Source organism: Sceloporus occidentalis, unplaced genomic scaffold (genome assembly GCF_023333645.1).
Source record: "Sceloporus occidentalis isolate IW3139 unplaced genomic scaffold, rSceOcc1.0.p SCAF_6, whole genome shotgun sequence".
In the NCBI taxonomy this organism is placed as follows: domain Eukaryota; kingdom Metazoa; phylum Chordata; class Lepidosauria; order Squamata; family Phrynosomatidae; genus Sceloporus; species Sceloporus occidentalis.
In genome coordinates this window covers 64,100,843-64,124,602 of record NW_028316986.1, presented here as the reverse complement: position 1 = coordinate 64,124,602, position 23,760 = coordinate 64,100,843, and the positions used below count along the sequence as shown (strand labels likewise).

Genomic DNA, 23,760 nt, shown 5'->3' with positions numbered 1-23,760 from the left:
TGATTTTCTGCCTTCTGCTTTGCAAGAACTGAAGATAATAAATATCCATATTTGTTGTATTTGAAAAAAAGTTACTATTATGTTTTGGTATATGTTTTATTTTAATGTAAGCAGAAATCTGGAATCCCTAAATTTTCAGTTTGCAAATCTGTTGGGCATATATATTTTTTCCTGTAGATGTGTACATTGCAACCCAATTTGTGCATAAGTGATTGTTTTCTGTAAGGATTTCATCTGGGAAATCTATTTTAGATTTTGATGATTACAGTTCTGAGATCATGGGTAATTGAATGAGTATAACCAAACTTCTTTCCATGATTTCTGAGTCTTCAAACATTCACACACACCACAAGCAGTCACAACTTTGTCTTGTGAAATACACTTTATCTTGATAAAAGTTATTGATTTGTTCCTCTAGAACTTTGCTGGCATTAGGTTGTCATGTTGGAATTGCTGATGAACATGCTGAAGAAAAAGTGAAGAAGCTAAAACTTCCAAAGAAGTAAGTAACTCAGAAACTTAAGTGACAGATGCACAGATGACTATAACTACTCTGTGGCACAAGCCTATTTTCCTGGCTCTTCTTCTACCCTGCCTGATCTCCCCCATGCGTTTAATATAAGACTTGGCAATGTTTTATATTCAGACTGATGCAAGTAGGAGTTATGTGCTTATTTCTTTCTGATTGGAAGTAGATTCTGTAGTACACTGTACCACACCTTTATACATCTACAATAAACAGGGATGTAAAGAATATTCTTCTAGTGGTCCCCCCTCTCCCATCCTTGAAGAAAAGGGTTGTCTTGACTGCTGGAATCCCTGCTGAGAAAATGGGAATCCGGAGAGATTCTTTGCAGTTTGGGACACCCCCCCCCCCGAAAAAAAATCATTCCTGCTTAACCATATGGGGCTTTTTCATAAAAAACATTTTGTGCACAAGAATTCTTTTTTTTTTTTAATTAGAAGGACTTACTTGCTTCCTCTGCAGAAAATCATATTTTCTGGTCTACAGAGCCTATGGAAAACTTCATTTTCTGCATAGGAAATTAGTCTTTTGCACATATGTTTTCTGTGGGCTTGTGTGTGTGTGTGTGCGCGCACCCGTGCATGTGTAAAACAAACAAACAAAAAATGTTCTAGGAGTAGTGTTTCTTTTAAAATAAGTCTCATACACCTACTGTTTTAAATAGGTCTCAAACAACACTGTTTAACATAAAAATACTCCTTTTTTTCCAAATGGGAAATTGCTTTCTGGCCACTTACATTTTTTTTCCAAGTGGGGGGCATTTTTTGCAATTTGTGTGCCCCTTGGAGGATCACAAATGCAGAAAAATGGCTCCCATACTGAGGGAAGTAGCCCATTCTTGGACAACAGGGTTTTTCCTGGGAGGCATTCAGCTGGAATTCAGTTCCTAACACTCTTAGAGAAAAGACATTGCAGAGCTATTATCTTTTTTCCCCTTTGTTGCTATGTGCCTTCAAATCAGTTTACACTTATAGTAAATCTATGAATGACAGACCTTCAGGAGACCTTGTTATTAATATTCCTGCTGAGGTGTTGCGGACTTAGGGCTGTGGCTTCTTTGATGGAGTTAATCCCCTGCAGCACAATCTTTTCTTTTTCTTCCTGCCTTCAACTTCACTGAGTATTATAATCCTTTTTTAGTGAGTTGTGATGTTTCATGATTGGCTATTGATCTGTTTCTGGTCAGAATTCAAAGTTCTGGTTATGACCTATAAAGTCCTATATGGGTTGGGTCCAGAATATCTGAATCACTCTAATCTCCCTGTATAAGATTCCCTGGTTTTAAAATTTCCAGGACTAAAACAAAACAAAAGCAAACAGCTTCATTTATATATCGCTTCATACTGAACTAACAATGTCTAAGCGGTTTACAATTGTAAGCTAATTGCTCCCAACAATCTGGGTACTCATTTTAGCGATCTCGGAAGGATGCAAGCCTGAGTCAAGCTTGAGCCCTTTTGCTGGTATTGAATTCACAACCTTATGGTTTTTGAGTGAGTGGCTGCAGTAAAGGCATTTAACCACTGCACCACCAGGGCTTTTTGTAAGTCCCACAACCATCTACAGACATCTTTAAAGTGGACAAAGGAAATTGATGTCTTAGTACCTGTTCTTAGGGCTTTGGAATTCCATCTCATGGGGAGATTTTGATAGGATTACTTGGTATTTTTGTTACATTTTATACTGCATATAGTTCTGTATGCATTTTCTCTAAATTACATGGTAAGCCACCTTGAGTCCCACAGTGGTAGAAAGGTGGAATAAAAAAGCAAAGTTCAAAATATGACAGCCTGAGTTTAATAGTTTTCTCTTCTAATGAGAGATCACGCTTGACTTGTGTTCGAACTCATTTATTTGTCTTTTTGGCAGTCCATAGCATTCCTAAAATTTTCCTCCAGCACCACATTCCAAATGAGTTAATTCTCCTCTTCTCTTACCAACATCTTTCTTCACTGCTCAGCTAACAGATTTTGTACTTGTCTATGTGTGCAAATGGATGGGAAGAGTGGTGGAAAAACACAGGAAGGCTGAAAACCAGAGACAATAACATCTGAATCACATCCACAACTAAATTCTATAAATGACGCAGGGTGATTGCACAGTACAAACCTCATCTGCAAGCACCCCGTTAGCCAGGATGGAGAATATGTGTCCCTCATAGTTAGCTATTGCAGCCAGGGCTGCGAGGAGCTGCCATCCAATAACACTGGAAGGGCAACATGTTGTCTGCCCCTGCCATAAGCAAATTATCCTATTTCAGAGTAAAGGCATTTGTTATTAGTAATAGGATTGGGGGGAATGTTAAAATGGCAACCAAGAGCTGGCTGATTTGGGCAACAGATATAGTGTGAAAGAGGGGACTTTTTGGCAGGTCTTTCAGGATTTTTTCCCCACCTTCCCTTTAAACTCCTTTTTCATGCTGAAAAAATTTGCTTCTCAAACATACAATCTAAACACAAAATGTTAACTTTGCAACTTCAATTTATGTAAAGTATGATCTTGTTTTACTACGTTTCTCTGATATTTTGAAGATGTTTGAAGAAGCACCTACAAAATTACTCACAGGAATTATTATTATTAATCTTTATTTATGAAGCGCTGTAAATTTACACAGCGCTGTACATGCAATCTTTTTAGTTAGACGGTTCCCTGCCCTCGGGCTTACAATCTAAAAAGACATGACACAGAAGGAGAAGGGAGTGGTGGAGGGAAAGGGTAAGAGGTCCAGCAGTTCCTCTCTACCTCCAAGGCCTGGACCAAGGCAGATGGACTGGAGGGAGGGCTTGGCTTCATAATGGATGGTTAATCATTTTCCAGGGAAAATACATACTCTCAAGTAGGATAATGCATATACAGTACATAGCAATACAGGAAATGGTTTGATAAACAGGCACCAAAAGAACATCAAATAGTAAGCGACAATTATGCAATGTCTGGGAAGGCTTCCCTGAACAGGAATATTTTTTTTTATTTGACAGTTATTTATTGTCTAGTGGCTACAAGCCTGCTCCTATGGATCTGAGTTGTATCAAGCTGACTCCATCTCAAGAATCCATGGTTGATAAACTTGCAGAGAATGCTCATAATGTATGGGCAAGGGATCGTATCAGACAGGGTTGGACATATGGAATCCAGCAGGTAAGCCTGGACAGAGATGCTTGAAAATTCACTCACACTGTAAATTTTGTAGAACAGAATCTGGAAAGTTAGGTGATTGTCTATTTTGACTATGTGATTAATTCATGTGTGTCCAGTTATAAACCTGACAGAAGTAATGAGCTCCCCAGAGTACATTGTTTTCATTACTATTTAATGTAAAATAGTCCTGCTAAAGTCAGGGAAACTAGATGAGAATAATTAGTGTGAGAATTTTTATCTGATTTGGTTAGGTGTAGTAGGTTCCTTAGGCGCCAAATAAGAGTATTTATTTGTTAGTTATTTAAATATTTACCTGCAGAAGGCTGCATCCACACTGGAGAAATAATCCAGTTTAACACCACATTAACTGCCATGGCTCAGTACTATGGAATTCTTGGAACTAGTTTTGTGAGACATTTAGCCTTCTCTGTCATAGACCTCTGGTACCACAACAAACTATAGTTTCCAGAATTCCATAGTATTGAGACATGACAGTAATAGTGGTGTCAAAGTGGATTATTTCTGCAGCGTGGATGCATCCCATGACATATGATAGTTGTGTGATGATGTGTAAACACTGAACAAACTGTTGAATTTTGGACTTACCTTTGTACAAACTGGGAGGTCCTAGAGGATGCCTGTGTCACTGAGACATTTGTCCTCAACATCCTCCTGCCCTCTGGCTGGCTGCTATACGATTGTGCAGGAGGAAGGAGAGGGAGGGCAGCTGAGTGAGGACCACCTCTGCCTATGCTCCTCTGTCCTTGGCAGTGGTGGCAGTGGTCCTTGTTCTATAGCTGATCCCACACCCTCTACAGTTGTCATGTGGGTGGGGGGCAGCAGCCATGTTTGGAGGATCATTGCAGCTGTCTGTGTCAGAGGAACAGGGGAAGCAGAACAATCCACCTCATGGGACTGCTCCTCTCCTGCCTCCAGCCAGGATCACTGATGCTGCTTGCATCAGAAGAACAAAGGTGGTGGCAGTGACCCTTCTCGATCAGTTGCCCCTCTGCTACAGTGACCATGCAGGGTGCAACCAAGAGAGGATTGCTGCTGTGGGGCAGAAACCTTCTCCTCCACTGCAAGGACATCTTTAAATAATGCACAGTATTCAAAGACATGACTCCAGTAGGGAGGAATTGGTTAAATTATTTGTTCTCTTTTTCAGGAACAAATCATTTAATGAAGCACATCCCTAATTTTAAAAAAAAACTGTTACGTGTGAGAAAGAATGGAGCAAATTACCTGACGATCTAAGCAGGAAGCAGGAGTTCTTTTCTTAATGCTTATTTTCAATAAAAATGCAGACAGAAAAGATCTGACTTATTGTCACTTTCTTTTCATTTTCTCCATTTATGTCACTTCTGATTTGGGAAGCAGCCTTTAAGATATGTTACTACTAAATTACATTGAATGGCTCACTCCTGTTTCTCTGAACAGGCAGCAAATCTGTCATAACTGGGAGCTATAATCTCAAATAGTAACTCTTCTAAGCTATACCACAATCATTTCTAAAACTAAGAGTGAAGTGTGGTTGAAAGCACCAAAGAAAGACTGGGAGAGGATACTGCCATCTTGTTATCCCTAAAGCCTATCCCAACAGGGCTCAGATGATGGAGATTATCCTGGCAGGGCAGTGGGTATCCTGCTGTTAAGTGAAATTTTGCTGTCATTCTTCAAGTCATGTGATTTTGTGTTGGGGTCAGTGGGAGATAAGGAGAGTTATAGGGGCAAAGTAAAGCATAGTACATTATTATGAGTTCAAATCACATTTTTTTTACAGAACCTTCCAAAAAATGCATGGAAAATGTATTTACTGTAGGAAACTTCTTTATCCAGTTTTCTATAGTGTAAACTAAGCATCTTTGCTGATGCCAGAAGATACTGTAATATTCACAGTGGGGTGAATTTAGTTTTGATAAATGTGACCTTTGTATCACTTTATAGAGAACACATTTTCAAAATATAACCATTTTTATTGTAACATAATTATAGCTCACCAAGGTTTTTCCCCCCTCTTTGGGATGTAAGACATAAAGAATGTATCTGAAGCTCTGTCTTGTTATGTTTTGTTGTAGTAACATAATCATTTTTTGAAATTTGTGACCCAACACTTGCATGAAAAAGTCAGCTTTGCCTTTATAGTATAACAGCAATAGTATCAGAAGCAGCAACGACATCAAAATGAATCTGCATGCATATTTTTGTTTTCATGAATGATATATATATATTTATTGGGCTGAATTACTTGCTTGTGTCATGTTTGAGCTAATGCTACTTATTCCTAGTTTGCATTCATAACGTTACCTATACTATACTTTATTGTGCCTCAGTTCATCAAAGAGCCCTGCAAATGGAAACTGGTGTATATTTCAATGTAATTCCCATCTACATTATGATGTTCTTATATGTCATTGAAATAGCTTCTGCCTTCTTTTGGTGTGGATCCATTGGTTGATACTTGCTTCTTTATGCTTGTGGCAAGAACTGGATTGGAGCAACACTCATATTCAAGTTTAACAAACTGAGGCTGAATGTAATACTATATTTTAATCCAGAGCTGGTGTATTAAATCACCTCATGCCAGGGATGTTATTGAAGCCAAACTGTGTAAAGGAAGAAAACAATTGATTTAATATTTTGTATCACTAATGGAGTTCTAGCTATTGTGTTTTCACTTGCTCCAGCAAATCATGTTTGTTTACTTCTCTGTGAAGGCATTTATTTTACATTTCCAAGTAGGCAATAATACCATTCAGCACACTGAAGCAACCAAGCATGGAATTGGAATGACAAAATCTGCAATTTTTCTCCAGCAAGGCTCAGATATTCAGGGTTTTGATACCTTTTTTTTTTATTTAAAAAAGAAGCCTTCCTAGGTATCCCATTCAAAATTCTCAAATGTGAGATGTCTTTTAAATGAAGACAGCTTTAGGTACTAATCCTTTCAACTCAGAAGCCTGTAGGTTTCCTGTTTTGTACCAACTTAAGACTTTCTTACATTTTTTGTTATTGCAAGCACATGTCCAGATTCTCTGTCATTACTAGCTATTATTTCTCTGTCTGTGTCATTACTGGCTGTTGCTATTATTATTATAATCATTTATACCTTGCCATTTTCCCATATGGTATCAGTTAGCAACAAGAATATTATATAGTAATGGTGGAAATAAATTGGCATCCTGCAACTTTTTCTTCTAAGGCACCTTTTAATTACAGTTTGTGAAGTTGTTATATAGTGAAATTATTGATGGAAGTTGAGGAACTGATAACCTCCAAGTTAATATGCTAGTAATTTTTCTAATGCAGCCTGAAAAGATTTTACTAGTGTTTATTGGTACAATATCCATTGACTGCTAGAAGGCAAACTGATGATCAACCATGAAATAACGAGACCAGACATGTATATATGGGAAAATAAAGGGCCATTTATTTGACCTCTTCAAATACCAATAAACTTGACTTTTTGGGAAACTACAAGGAGGAGGAACATCCTGGTACAGGTCCAGCTGGAGAACCAGGTGTCACCATGTGACCAAAACTCGTCCAGCCTACCCTTGGGCGAAACACCAGGCCCTGATGTAAATCCAAGATATTGAATTGAACACTTGATCCAGCCTATTGGAAGGCAAACATAGGGCATTCTCTCCCAAATTCCCATGAGTCCTTTGATCTGTAAAGGCTGTCCTAGAGCCCAACCTTTCACCCAAAAGGGGTGCCAATGGTAAACACCTAACTAAGCATATTTTCCCCCATTGCTGCCCCTGGTGACAATGATAGCATCTTATTTAATGACTCACCAAGCCAATTTCCCATGTCCCAATATGAACAGTATGGGGTAGGCAAAAAAACCCCATGTAATGGGGATAAAAAATCCTACCTGGCCTCAAAGTGACCAGCTAAACTCACGCTGGATATTGGGTGGGAGAAGTGAGTCATGTTTCAAAGCGAAGGAATGGCTATATAGGAGGAAACTATCATAAAAAGCCACTGTGCTATGCCCCCTATCACATGCCCCTGGCTTGTCTAGTCAGCCAAACCCGAATTATCCTGGTCTCTAATCATGAAGACCATCAAAGGCATACCTTCTCTTAAAGTGGTTCAGCCGCTTAGGTTATGTTCGAATAGATGCAGTACAGACTATAGACCATTGCTAGCCAGTTGTGCTGGGGAAAATGCCAGTTTGTGCCTTTGCAATATCCTGGTGTACCATGAACGTTTATTTTCCTGAAACTGAAAATGATGTGATGCCATTTTCACTTTCATTTTTGGCCTTTTTTGGGCTGATGTGTGTATGTGTGCGTGCGTGCGGGAATGGTGATAGAATCAAGCAAAACCTCTATGTATCCAGGAGGTTTTGTATTATTTTTGTTCACTTTAAAGTGACAAATTGCCACCCAAATCTTAAAAGACCACTTTGGAAGTGTTATGAAGGTTGGTGGGTTCTGAAAAAAAAAAGCAAGGGAAGCACATGCACCTTCCCTCCCTTGCTGCAGAGTCAAGAAGCATAGAAACAGGGATCACTTTTTTTCTACAGTAACTAGGATGTATGAGTGTTTGTGGGACATAACTTCTCATCTCCAAGGCCTAGAAACTGATGCTAATTACTTAGTGATGAAGGAAAACTGTTCCCTGTACATTCTCCTTACTATCACATCCCATTCTTCCTGTCATTTAGAGTAGTCCTACATTGAGAGTTAAGCTGGCTGAACATAGTTTTATAGCACTACTGAAGTAAACAAAGAGTAAAACACAGCACTGATCAAAATTTTGTCTTTGTGCTATATTTAGTACCCCATTTTTATTTAATTTCTTTTATAATAAATTATATGTATTAATTATAGTAATTATTATAGTAATAATTATCTTAATTATCTTAATAATTACACATATTCTTGCTATATTTTATTAATAATAGCATTAAATAGAATACATAAGAAATATTACATTTTGTTACAGAATAATTAAATGTATTTTGGATGATTGCTGAGGTCCCTCTGGTCTTCAGAAGTAGTTAATTTAGATATAATAATAATAATAATAATAATAATAATAATAATTATTATTATTATTATTTGTGTTTCCCCGCCTCTCCCAAAGGATCGAAGCGGGGTTACAGACTACTAAAATCAATACATACAATGCAATACAACACACTATAAAAACGCAAAATGGTCCATCTATACAACATCAGTAAAATACAACAATCCAACAGCATCCAACATCCAGGGGTAAGACAGAATATCATTGTTGGCAGGCATATTGGTCATGTAGTCATCACTCCTTGGGGGGAACGCTTGGCAAAAGAGTACGGTTTTCAATCTCTTTTTAAATGTTTCCAAAGAGGTCATGAGACGGAGCTCCTCCGGAAGGCTGTTCCAGATCCGTGGGGCCGTTACCCATATACTGTACTGTTTTTAAAATTACTTTGATAGTAGGCTTCATGATGGTAGTGGCACTTATTAACCGTCAAATAAATTTATTTATGAACAGCAATTGGGATTTATTTATCTACTATCTACTTTTATCCCTGTACAGGTTGTGAGATGGTTGATAACATGAATTAAAGGAGAATGAGCTAAAATCCATCCAGTTATTACTTTTTAAAAAACTGTCATGCTAAAACCAATTATTGAATTGAAACACTTTAAAAGTATAACAAGAAATAACCAAAAAATGACTCCCACCATTAAAAGCCCCCTCTACAGCCACAAGCACCAGTGCTCATGGACTTCCAAAGATTCCCAACTGGTTGCTTTTAGAGCCAAGACAAATACTTTTCAAAATAAACTCCCTTGGAGTGTAGTGGAATCTCCCTCCTTGGAGGTCTTTAAACAGAGGCTGGGTGGCCATCTGTTGGGGATGCTTTGATTGAGATTTCCTGCATGGCAAGGGGTTGGACTGGATGGCCCTTGCGGTCTCTTCCAACTCTATGCTTCTATGGTTCCATTATTCACAACTTGCCTCAAAAGGCATTTTGTAACTTGTTAAGATAATTTAATGTATCTTAATGTTCTGATACTACTTTTCAGAAGTAATATGCTTAGCGTCTATTCCATTATTATTTAAAACTCCCATTTCTGAGAAATTTATTGAGTAATGGTAACAACCTCATTTTTGCCTCTAAAGTCTTGTTGAGTGTCACTGTGTCTGTAACATCAGCCTGTCTCCCTCCATTTCCCCTTTAAATGGTTCAAAGGAAGACATTCTCACCCTGGATTGAGACATTTCCTAAATATCGAAGAGATTAGATAATGAACATACCTACTTTTCCACTTACATTTTATTCATTTATATTTTGTCTCCATAACGTTTTTAAATTGTAGATATATTAGTATGATGAATTAGCATCCATCTGTTATATACGAGTGCCTTTTTAAAAAAACAAAAAGCAAAACCATTGCTCCATATGTTAGATTTTACTGTTCCAAACTCTCTTTTGTGTTGAGCACTGCACAGATTTTTAATTTTTTAAGACTTTCTAGACTTCATAGGCAATTATTTCATAGACAACCACTTTCCCAGTCAAACATGCTCTAGTATTACTACTCTTTCATTGATGATCTGCATACCATGAATGGATTTTTAGATTTACATGCATATAATTTTTTAGTGATTTCCTATCTAATTCCCTCATCCCATCTACTCCAGTTATTATTCATCAATAATGCTTTCTTCATTCAGTTCAACAGTCTCTGCTTTGCAGATGTTTCTTATGTACCTTTAACAATAGCAAATCACACATCAGTAGGTCTTACTGCCATGCAAGTGCACATGGAGTTATGGCTTTAATCTAGGAAAAATAAGTGCAGCTAAATTACCAAAAGCATCTTAAAGTGCACTTCATAGAAATATTGTCAATATATTCCAGACACTGGAAGCAAAAGTTGCCTTTCATTTAAGAAGCTTCCATACTAAAACTTTTGAGTGAGGCTGAGGTTTTACTTTCCCACAACTGATTGGGAATAGTATTAATGACCATTCCACACAATACAATATATCACTGTATTGATGTTTATTCATGAGTGAGTTTTAGTTAGTACAAGTAGCTTCTAATGCTGAATGAAATAATTCTGTTTGCAGATTTCCCGTGTCATTTCAGTGTGGCAGGAAGATTTCTGAATTCCTTTTATTTAGTCAGTGTGCATTCCCTCTGGCACAGGATAAAGTTTATGCTTTCTTTCCTGTATTGTTTCAATGTTTTCCTACATTTAAAATGAAATAGAATTTGTTTTTATTGTCACTTGCCATCCTGTTAACTTTCATTTTTGGTGGCCCTGTCAATAAGAGATCTCGAAGAGCTTGTCATCAGTGGCCCTGCTCTGGTCTTGTAAACAGACTCTCTCTTCTCCTATTGCCTTCTACTTTATCAAGTATAACTGCCTTCTTCAATGAATTACACCATGTCTTGATATATTCAAAGTATGACAGTTTCAATTTAGTCATCTTGGCTTCTAAGTGAGAATTAAGGTCTGATTTCTTCTAGAAACCATTCATTTGTCTTTTTAGCAGTCCATAGGTTTCATAGAGCTCTTTTCCAGAATCACATTTAAATATGTTGATTTTCTTCCTGTCAGCCTTCTTTATTGTTCAAGGTTTTTTTTTTTTTTGCACATATCCACACATTATTGATACTTAATAAAATTTGGCTAATAATGGGCAATTCAGCACTACTTCCCACTCAGAAATGTAAAATGAGCTGAACTTTCATTGCAGACAGCTTCTTAAATGTAATCAGATATTTGCCCTGTAAAGGTAATAATTGTACTTTGTTTGCCACCACTAAGAAGGATGGTGCTGTAATTGCATTATGTAGCCAAAAAATTCCAAAAATTAAGTCTGAGAAAACATAGTAGGACATAGAAAACTGTGGAATCCAGCAACAGTTGCCTGAAACCCATTGATTATTCCCAACTATATTAGATTCATTGCATCAATTGTTGAATGATGATAGAATTCAAAGACATATCCATTTTACTCTGGAAAATTAGTATGCAAAAGGATGTTGTAGCACCTTGAGACTAATTAAAGGTAGGAAGCTGGTAGCATGACCTTTCCTAGATTTGAGCCTACTTTTTCAGATTAATGAGATGCATGACTCCACTTAAGTAGGTTTAAGAAAGCTCATGCTACCAGCTTCTTTCTTTCAGTTAGTCTCAAAGTTGCTACAAGATTCATTTGCATATTGAATGAGGAGTTAATGCATAAATCCCACTGACTCAGGAAAATTGCTCTAGTTGGGATTAGCAACAGAATTTTGACTAATACCATGAAGGTGCTCTGTGAAAAAAAAGTGAACAAAAAGGATTGCAATTCTGGGGCTGGGAAGACTGATGTGGAAGCAGCAATAATTCTCATCTAAATATTGTATTGCTTCACTTTATTGATATTGCACTAATGCTTCAGCTTGGTGTCCCTGCTTGAGTGTATTGCTGGTTCATCTGTCATCTTTTGATTATTGCTGTGAGATGTTACATATACTGAGTAATATAGGCCTGGAACAGACCGCTGCTTTGTGCTGGCTTGGGGCCAAAATTAGGGCTCGGGAGTGCGGAGTATTCTCACACTCCCGAGCCCTAGCATGCAGTAGTGGTGCCATCATGGTGGCCTTCTATCCATACGGAGGCCGCCTTGATGATGCAAGTGCGGTGCTCTGTCCTCACGTCATGGTGCCACACTTGTGTCATCAATGTGCCTCAGTGCACCAATGGCGCACTCATGGTGGTGGCCCCATGCACCAAAAAGAACCTACTTTTAGCAGGTTCTTTTTGGTGTGGAGTGAGCCCATGCAGTTGGGTTGCTGCTGGATCCTTCAGGAGCAAAAATGGATGGCTCCAGCCCGCCTTTTCAGGATGGTCTGTCGAGCCCCATAGTGTAGTTGCTTGAGATACTTCCGTATTTAATCCTTTTGTTTTTATTGTTGCTTGCCATCCTGTTAACTTTCATTTATGGTGACTCTATCAATAAGCGATCTGTAAGAGCCTGTTATCAATGGCCCTGCTGTGGAATGAGTTTGCATAGAAAGACTTGCTTCTGTTTTTTTTAAAAAACATATATACTTAGGACAGAACAAGATGTACAAGAGACACAGAGTTACTGTTGCTCCATAACTTCCATTATTCCTTGTCTAATCATTTAATAGAACATATAGTATGATAGAGTGTAATCACAGTGGCAGTTAGTGATGTAATACAGAGACTGAGCAATGCTGAATGCTTCCTTTTTGTGTCCCACCTTGTGTTGACAAAGAGAGGGAAAACCACAGAGGAGGGGCATTTCTCTGTCCCATGTAATGTCTAGCTCTATGCTCAATCATCCATGACAATTACTATAAGAAACAAACATGATCTCTTCAACTGACTGACGAGATACTTTCCCCCCATTTTGTTTCTGTATCTCTAAGACTAGTAAAATTAAAGATAAAATGTCAAATACTTGATGCTTCAGTTATTCAGCATCTATTCAGGAAAGTCCTTAGTATTGTTTCATTTTTTTCCTCTGGAATCCACTGCTGCTTCCCAGGATACCTTTTAAGGGAAAGAGCCACTGTTTATGCATGATTGTACATAGTATTTTTATTCTGCTGCTGCAGAGCCAGCCAGCCAGCCAGCAGAAGGACCACACGTTATTTAGTATGCCCTCTTCACAGAACTGTGCTGACATCACTGATGACAGGGATCACAAACAAGTAAGTACTGTTAAGTAAAGCACAGGTTCGTACAATACATTGGTTTTCCATTATAAAATAAGAGTATAAAATAAAGATTCAGCACTCCTGTCTCTGGAATCCTACCCATGGAGAGGATGCTTCCAGAACATGTTAATGGAGTACTGGTGGTGGATAATTTTCTTCCCCTGCAGCCCCCCTAAATCCTCTGAAAATCTTCACTGGGGGGGGGGGTTGGGGTACCTTGCAGCCCAGAATAACTTGGGAAATAACAGTGGTGGTAATGGGGAGGGATAAATGAAATAATCTTCCAGCCCTGTAATTCCATAAGTGGGAATTTCTGCTTTGTTCAAGGTTATTTAATAATGGGGGGGGGGGGGGAGAGAGAGAAAGGGCACCATTGGAGCCAGTGCAGAAGGAAATCTGAAGTTCTTAAAATACTTGACAATTCCCTTTTATGGGAGAATATTTCATCTTTCAGGTCACATGGGAGAGGCCACATGGGAGAGGATCTTTCTCAGTGTAAAAACATCCATGCAAAATTATTAGAATTTTAACTTTTATTTTTGTCATCTCTGCTGCTTAAAAAGTACTTACTATTTTATTTCCTTTTTTTATTGGTACCCCTTCTTTGTCCTGGCATGAGACCCAAGGTGGTTAATTTTCATTGGTTTCACCTGTCACTTCAAGATCACCTGTATCTAAATTACTAACACAAATGGATTATTTACATTTATTAGTCCATACTAAATAATACTGCTTGGATGAGTTACCAAGTGGTCACTGAGAAATATCCAAGAAGTTGCAAGCAGGGCATGAAAGCAGCCATCTGTGATTATTTATCCCTTGCTGTCTAGCCAATTTGATAGAGTGGCATGTTGTCTATGAAGATGGAGCTGGTGATTAATATCCTAAAGGTAGCAGATTCTTTCTGATTGTGGAAACTAATCAGGGTCAGCTCTGGTTAAAACTTGGATGGGAGACCACCAAAGAATACCAGGTGCTGTAGGCTATATTTCAGAGGAAGGAACTGGCAAAACCATCTCTTGTGTATTTATTTGTTTATTTAAATTTGTATGCTGCCTTTCTCCCACCATGACATTCAAGTGGGTAAGTATTCTTAGCCTAACAACTTTAAGGCACACAACAAGAAGAAGAAAAAGAAGGAGAAGAAAACCCTGTCAAATTCAAGGGGTCTCCATTAGCCAACAGGTGACTTGAAGGCATATATATACACACAGTGATTAACAGCCATTGATCAACTTATCTTTGAGACATGCACAGTGAAAAGATGGGATATAAATCTACTTATAAATAAAGGTGTCTAATCCCCATTGAAGGCTTCTATCTTAGTGACAATTTCAGTATCTTCTGTTGGTGAATTCTATAGGTGAATTTCATGCTATGCTCCTAGCTTGTATCTAGACTTGCATTTCAGTTAATGGAAGGCTACCTTCTTTTTGCATGAGAGACTCTGATCAGGTTGAAGGGAAAAAGGTTCCATCTTCCTCACTCATAGACCTGGTCCAAAGTAATTGGATACCAGTGGTGCCCTCCCTGTCAGATCAAGTAGCTGAACTACCAAAAGTCAATCAAGCACATGACATAGAAAATCCCACAAATGACACTCCTCCTTTGAATCTATAAAACAATTTTATAATAAATTAAATATTCATACAACTTGCTGCTATTTCATGACGCCACAAATCTGCTACCTTTTGCATATGGTGCATTCAAAACTTAACAGTGTCTTTTCACAGCTGGATATATTACTCAAAATCCACAAAACAGTGATACCTTTATTGGGTTGGCCAAAGTGCACTTTATACATGTTGCAAGCTTTGGAAGTTCCACTGGCTAACTTCATCAAGCAATGGTATTAAAATGATACAGGAGAAAGAAAGAAAAACAATTTGACAATGTTAGTCATAGCCCTTCATTTGATCAAGATGTTGTGGTTGTTGTCCTCAGATCTGATGGTATGGAAGGGCATGCATGCAGGTAGGCCCTTGTGTCCAGAAGGAGGAGATTGACCTTTTATTGGATCATCCCTTATCTATTTGGAAGTAGCTTTTACATAAAATAGAAATCTTAAAAAAGATAACCAGTTTGTTCAACAATCTGGATATCTGTTTTTTTAAAAGATAAAGTATAGTTGTCCATCCATCTTTTTGCTATTTACAGTCTAGTTGCTAAATAGAAAAAGGTAATGAAGCTTTTATAGAAAAGGCTGTGATTTGTATCAATAAATGGAGATAGTGATAGAGGTGATGTTAGGTCCTGACCTATAATTTTACCTTTCTCAATAAATATTGTATTCCAGAGTCTGTTCACAAAAAGGATATGCCTACCTCATCTGCGAGTAGATGCTTAAGTCTTCACACTTTATCTAACTTTTCTTCTGGTGTGTTCTCTAAATCTGGCAGAGATGGATTTAATTTAATTCTGAACAGTTCCTGAAAAATCGGCTGCTCTGGGATGGATTGGGAACGGAATGGGAACTTCTGGTGGTGGTGGTGGAGTTCCAGCATACGATAAAATGGGTGATAGCCTGGGAAGGGAACAGAATGGGGGTAATCACCCATTTTATCACATGCCGGAACTCCGCCACCACCGCCAGAAGTTCCCATTCCGTTCCCAATCTGTCCCAGAGGAGGCGGTTTTCAGTTCCATTCTGTGCCGGGAGCGTCCCAAGGGTCTGTGCAATAAGCTCCACTGTCTCAAACAGGTCGTTGCATGGAGGGTTACAACCTCCAAAGTCATTGGAACATGTGTGAGGAGTGTGGCGACAAGGAGCAGAAAGGGAAGTCTTGTTTAGTGTACAATAGTGATGTTGATTTTGTTGTAAACTGCCCTCAAGTCAATCTTGACCTATGGTGACCCTGTGGATGAGATGTGTAAATTTACAGCGCTTTATAAATAAAGGTTAATAATAATAATAATCTCCAAGACCCCCTGTCCTCCACTGTTCAGTTTACTTCCTACAAGCCAATACCTCCCTAATAGAGTCCATCCATTTAGCATGCAGTCTCCCTCTCATTCTACTTCCCTCCACCATTCCTAGCATTATTGCTTTTACCAATGAGTTATGCCGTCTCATGGTGTGTCTGAAGTACAAGAGACTCAGTTTTGTCATTTTGGCTTCTAGGGAGATTTTTGGCTTGAGCTGCTCTAGGACCAATTTGTTTTGTCTTTTTGGCTGTCCATGGGATCCTTAGCACTCTGACACTCAGCACCATATCTGAAATGAATTGATTTTCTTACTTTCTTGTTTCTTAATTGTCCAGCTCTCACATCCATACATAGGGAATACGATGGCTTATATGATTCTAAAGTTTGTGCTCAATTATATATTTTTTGCATTTTAGAATCTTGTCTAGTTCTTTCATAGCTGCTCTCCCCATTCCTAGTCTTCTTCCGATTTCCTGGCTGCAATCCCCATTGCTATCAATGTTTGACCCCAGGTATGAGAATTCTTTTACTATTTCTATTTCTTCATTGTTTAGGTTGAATTTGTGTAGATTCTGCATCGTCATTATTTCATTTTCTTTATGTTCAACAGTAAGCCTACCTTTGCACTTTCCCCCTTGATCTTCCTTAGCTGTTGTTCCAGGTCTAGGAGGGTTTCTGCTAGTATTATGGTGTTGTCTGTGTATCTTAGATTGCTGATATTCCTTCCTCCTATTTTCACTCCTTCTTCTATGACCAAGCCTGTTTTCTTATAACATGTTCTGCATATAAATTGAACAGGTAGGGTGAGAAGATGTAGCCTTGTCTGACTTCTTTGCCAGTCGGAAACCATTCTCCTTTTTTATTTCCTGTTCTGACAGGAGCGTCTTGTCCTGAGTAGATTCCTTATCAGGACTATCAGATGTGTTTAAGGGTGTTCCATAGCCTTCCATGACTTAGGTAGTTAAAAGATTTGCCATAGTCTATAAAGCACATGCTGGTTTATACTGCACTATTTTGTTTTAGATAACAACTCTCTAATAATAAGCACACACATTTTAATTACTATTAAATACACTGATTATTTAATTATGCCAAAATACCTTGCAGTCTCAGAGGGAAGTCAAGGGGTTCTATGGAGTATATCCAGGTAAATGTAATATTTAAAGGAGGCCTGGTGTTGGCTAGGGTGGGCTCCCTATTACATAGATCGCTCATGTGCATTAGTGCTTTCAAGGAAAGAATTGCTGGTCATTTGTTCTTTGTCTCCTTGAAACTAGAATCCCTACTCTGTAGAACATTAATTTCTCTGGGTAGAAGACACTACTGAAACAATTCAGATTCTCTCCTTCCTCAGCACCAAGATAGTTGGGAAGGACAAGATGGAGGCAGGGATCATCTCAGCAAGGTAATCTAACTAGCATTGTTGTATCAGCAGTAATAATAGAAAAGATTTGCAGATGAGAGAAGACAAGCAGGAGGAAACCAGAACATCTCAGTCAGTCCCTTGGAAACCCTGTGGGAGTGAGGGATAGATAGCAGGACCAAGAAAACAGCTTGTCGGTAGGTGGTTGGGAGCAGTAAAAGATCTGGCAGCATGTGCTTGCTCATATTTAAAACAACAAATGCTCCTGGAGCCAGACAGGAGGACAAGAAGACAGTAGATGAACTAGGGGTTTTGAAACAAAGCTGCCACCTCTCCCAGTTCTACTGCTCTGCAGACTATTGTGCCATCTTGTACTCTATTATGGAGACTATTTCAGTCCTCCAGGATTTATTGGGGTGGGGGTGAAAAGGGGCTATAGGGGATTGAGGAATTGGCAAGTATGGCATTTCTCCTTCTTCCAGTGAGAGCATGAGCTAAAATTTTCTGAGCCAAGTTATTTTAAGAGCTATTCAACCCTGATCTGTTCTAGCAAGACATGTATACAATTGGGAAGTTCACACATTAAATATACGTAATCATTTATTTTCAAGTTAGTTGGCAAACAAAAACAGGCAAAGCAATATTTTGTCCAGCTCTTATACAAGAAAATATATAAGGCCAACCAAATGTGTTTATCTTTTTCCTTATCATCATATTGTAATATTATAATGAAAAGCTGAAAGCAATACTGTATCCCAAATAAGTGAATAAAATATAGTTTGATTACACACAGATGGCAGCAGCGCTTTCATATTGCAGTGTACTGTATTTTATAATTTTAGTTGTCAAAATAACACAACTTTATTGCAGATGTCTACTTTATAAGCATTTGTAGAGCAACCTTAACCTAGTACATTCCCTTTGAAACCCAGGCATTGCATAATTGTCACTTGCTATTTGATGTTCTTTTGTTGTCTGTTTTATTGAATCATTTCCTGTATTGCTATGTATTTTATATGTATTATCCTACTAGAGAGGCCCCTTCCCCACCACCACTCCCTTCTCCTTTTGTGTCGTGTCTTTTTAGATTGTAAGCCTGAGGGCAGGGAACCGTCCGATTAAAAAGATTGTATGTACAGCGCTGTGTAAATTTACAGCACTTTATAAATAAAGGTTAATAACAACAACAACAACAACAACAACAACAACCAGTCTCATTATAGACAGGTTCTTTGGAGTTGTAGCCCAAGAAATCTGGGGGACACTAGGTTAAAGAACACTGTTTTAGAGGCATGCTTGTGGAAAGAAGTCTTATAATAAGCAAGTTAACACCTGATTCTTAGGCATGTAGGTATATTTACATATACAACTGTTGTAACAATGCTATGTTGTGATGGTTTGTAACAGCTTTATAACAGATGGTCCTTTTCTGAAGCACTTACTTATTGGCAATTAAACAAGAATTGCTTTTAAAACATTTTTATTTATTTTTCAACATCTTTTACCAAACTGTCCATACCTACCACCAATATTGTAAGGTTTTAGCGAGAAATGAAAAGACATTGAGAAAGTAAGATACATACTTTATGGACTTAAAAAAATAAAATAATAATAAAATCAGAGTACATTATGTTAAGAATATGCAAACAGTACAAATAAAATATCCAAAAAATAAATTAGGCTGAAAAACACAAGATAGATTTGTAATTATTTCATTTATACAACATGGTAGGGGCAAAGTGCTTCTAGTACCACCAAAGAAATGTAATTCTGGCTATTTGAACTCTTCTGGATTGGGGCCATATTAAAAAAAATATTTAGCAATTTGTAATACAGTATTACTGTTCAGAATGGTCAGAATATTGAGGTAATCAGATATTTGGATGAGAGGAATAATTATATTGGCAGCTATATTTCTGCTCAGTTTAATGTAGGATAGTTTATCTGGGGAAAATATCCTATCTGAAATGAGGTATGAAGTTAAATAATGTGTTCAGTTTTCACTCTGATTTTATGGGCTAGTTAGAATTCAGGAGGATTCCACCATTGTCCCCACCACCTGCTGAAATTTCAAAAATGGCCATGCAAAACTAATAGTATCAGAAATTATGGAGTGTTAGCATGAGTTGTTTCCACCACCCTCCTTGGCGTAACATTATGTTCATTCTAGTTAGCTTTTGCTTCACTTCAGCAGATGCAGACGCTATATAGCAAATGAAGAGGCATATCTAGATAAATGTCTATATATTGTAAAGCTTATGCATTCCGCTAATGGATGTATCTAAACTAGATGTAAAAGTACATCACCCTCTACAGCAGAGTTTCTGAACCTTTTCTGTTTCCCACACCCCCTAGGAAATTTTGATTAATGTTTGCACCCCCTAAAAGTACTATCACATTTAAAGATGATGTCTAATTTCTAATTTTTGAACCACAAATTGAATACTGCAGGTGAGCAAATGGAACTTTTAAAAAGGCTTTTAACACAGTGCATAAAAATTTAAATTTAAATTGAACATTAGATTCTAATTTATTCAGTGTTGATGATTTGTTTTCTTGAGTGATGATTTGTGCCTTGTCACTCAAGAAAATAAGCCACTCTTGGTCACACCAGGACGCTCTTTGAAAGGAGGGAGACCTTTATACATCTGGAGATAGTCTTAAAGTGTGAAGGCCAGATCTATTATGATTAAATGGCATTACACAACAAGAGCTATTCCATAGTGATCTCCCTGAGGAAACGTGAGATGGAAGATGCCCCTGGAGTGGAGGAACATCTGAAACATGCGGCACCCTGGGCATTCCTATTCTGTTATGAGAGTAGTCCAGAGAAGCATAGTAACAGTTGCTTGGCAAGAGTCTGTAACATCAGGCTAAAAATTATAGTTTCTCAATGAGAGGTGATTCTGACAGCAGATACAATATTCTTTATAGTGGAGTTTTGCTATTGAATCATGAAACAAATACACAATACATCACTATTAGAAGATTAGCTTGGTGGCAAGAGTAAACTCCAGAGAATCAGATCCAACAAAAGTGTCAAAGGGTTAAAAGCAATGAGAATATGTGTGTTTAACTAATGCTATACACTGTCTTTCTGAAATTGGACCGACTGGAAGATGTTATTGCCTGGTGATGGTAAGAATATTAATATTTTGGTAACTGCTAGACAGGTTTGTTTTGTTCTGAGTTTAGAGTGTCATATAAACATAGTTAATAGTTGATAGTATCATGCAATATGAATATTGATGAAACATCAAAAGGGGGGAATGTGGTGGAAATATTCCTTGTTGAAATAAAAAAGCTATAGAAAGATGGAGTCACCTTTGTCAGCCAGAGAGATGGTTTTTGAAATAAAGGCTTGGAGTTTAGAAAACTAGAGCAAAGGAATAAGGAGTGCATCTTGACCTGGATGGAAGCTGGCACCAGTAAAAAGACATAACATAAACTACTGAGATAAGGACATTCAGAAGCAAGGTTAGGAGGAAAGCCACTGAATTCCTACAGGAGGGGGTAAGGAGTGATGATGCAGTTTTAATGTATGCATGTATTTCTGTTCTGATTGTAAGAATTCTGTATGTTTAAATTGTAATTAGCCAATCAGGTGTATTGAAGAAGCTTCTTTGTCTTGAATAATATAAAAAGAGCCATTTTGTCTTGTTCGGGGTCTCAGCTTTTGGAACTTGAATTCCACTGAGTTCATTGTTTTCCTTTGTCGACAATTGGAAATAAACTTATGGATTTTCAATTACTAGGTCCTCTTGCCAATCCTTGTTCTGTCAGTCCTAGAAATTTAAGTTTCCTGAAATTTCTGTTACAGTACAATAACCTCCTAAATCCACAAAACAATGATACTTTTATTGGGTCAATCAAAAGACATAAAATTATACATATGTCACAGACTTTCAAAGCTCCACTGGTGTTTTCATCAGGCAAAGGTGTTAAAAATAATATAGGAGATTTTAAAAAATGACGATGTTAATCACAAGCCTGCATTTTGTTGTAAGTATCCAGGGATATATATACAGGTTGGGCACTCCTCCTTCTGGGCAACATAGCTACCCATGGATATGTTTCATACAGTGACTACCCATGAAACTGTATGAAACATATCCATGGGTAGCTATGTTGCCCAGAAAGAGGAGTGCCCGACCTGTATATATTGACCACATGTATCTCACAAATTGATCACACGTATCTCACAAATTGATCACATGTATCTCACAAATCTTGTTGGTCTTTAAGAGGTAAGTAGATTGAGGCCTGAGACAGATGGGCCAAATAAAGCAGCTTCTGACTGCTTTGGGTGCTTGCTATTTAGATAATGTATGCCCCCGAAGCAGCCAGAAGCTGCCCCGAGGCTACCTAAGGTGGCAAAAGGAGTGGATTAATCTGCTCATTTGGGACCGTGGCAGTGGCCTGTTTTGGGAACAGGCTGTGTGGTCTCGGTCCCAGAGTGATCACGGCTGGTGTGGTCGGAGCTCACTCATTCCAGGCCATCTGCTTTGGCCATGTGTTGTTTTTCACATAACAACGTGATGCCATAATTGGATGTACTTCATGAAATTACAGATTAAGTAAAAAGTGTTTTTCCTTTTCCTGTCAAGTTGATAAATTTTGTAATATTGGCGGGGTACAGACCGCCGCTTTGCGGCGGTCTGCCGCCGCCGCCAGAAGGTCCGCGGGGGAGCCGGAGCCTTCAAACGGCCCGACTCCCGCGCGGACCGAAAAAAGAAGCTCCAAAATGGAGCTTCTTTTTGCGTCGCGTTTGCGACGTAGCGAGGCGCCAGGGGCGCGCTCGCTACGTCAGCAGCGGCGCGACGCGTCTGGACGCTGTGCGTCCGATGCGTAAAGATGGCGGCGCCCATGTAGAAGGGGCGCCGCCATCTTGTACGGACGGAGTCCGTACTAGGCCATGGGGCGTCTAAAAGAGACGCCCCTTTTTTAAAATGGGACGTCCGGAGGACGTCCCAAATGTCAATGTAGAAAGCCCCATTGTGTGATTTACTGGAGCATGGGGTACCACGACCTATTTTGTTTGGGGCAATAGGGCTTGTTCTATAAATCCATTACTTAGGTTTAAAGGTACCTTTGGCACCTTTTGTTTGTTGGACTTTTGTCTTTGTATTCTATGTCACACTCTGAACTCAATTTGTAGAAGTGAAGTTTCAACTTGAATTCATATTTGGCCATATTGAGATTTGCTAAATCAAGAGCCTGTCCTAATATAAGAAAGGTAAACAAAAATGCCATGCTGTGTTCACTTTTGTTCTCAGCAGGAAGGTAATGGATAGTAGATGACAATGATGTATATGTAGTGTACAGTATTCTTTGAAAGTCCATTGCCTTGTCTCAGTCTGAGCCTTTTTTGGTGGAAGGGTTCTGCAACAGGTAGAACAACATTATAATACATTCTTGTCACCTCACACCCTAATGCACATGTTTGCTCTGGCAGATTACATTTTTGGATGGCTCCTTCTCTACTAGCTGGCACATTGAAGGACTTGCTAGGAAGGTCTGCTCCTGCCAAGGAGGAGGAGTCTTCCAGCTTCACCTTGGGTGGCAAGACCTAATTTCTTTACTGGATGTGGGGGTCTTTTCTGTTCTTTCCTGTATCTAAGCTTGTGAAGAAACTTAGGAGAAGAAGATGAAAATCAATAGAGATTCTTTTAAAATAATACAATATTGTGTTTATTCTGGGTGGCAACAGGAGTAACCCATTCATGGATGTCTCCTTCTCCTTGGCAAGAATGGAGCTTCACCGTAAGTCCACCAGTGTGCCAGGTTTTTTTTACTGTTTTTGTTCACAAAGGAAAGAATGATTTTAGCAGTTTTTTTTTACTTTTAAGACTATACTCTTTGAGGCTTATCCTGTGCAAAATTTCACACATGGTTGTTTTACGCTGAAAACAATATTTTCTTGCATTGAAAATAGCATTTTCTGCACAGAAAAATGCAGTTTTCTACGCAAAACAACCACATGTGAATTTTGTATACAATAAGTCCTGAACTGTGAAGGTTCAGGTCCAGGATTCTTCTCATCGGGGTTTCTTGGCAGGTTTTTTAAAAATGTTTTTGGGACTATTTTAAAATATTATTCTGATTCTTGCCAAG

General features: G+C 38.4%; 1 protein-coding gene across 1 annotated transcript in view; it reads left to right on the top strand.

Moving 5' to 3' along the window:
- RYR2 (ryanodine receptor 2) overlaps nt 1-23,760 on the top strand; it is a 421,553-nt gene that overhangs the window by 205,645 nt on the left and 192,148 nt on the right. Inside the window, exons 25-27 of the mRNA XM_089529854.1 lie at nt 419-502; nt 3,505-3,664; nt 13,257-13,352. Coding sequence (XP_089385980.1) covers nt 419-502; nt 3,505-3,664; nt 13,257-13,352 — 340 coding nt within the window. The remainder of the gene's footprint in view (nt 1-418; nt 503-3,504; nt 3,665-13,256; nt 13,353-23,760) is intronic.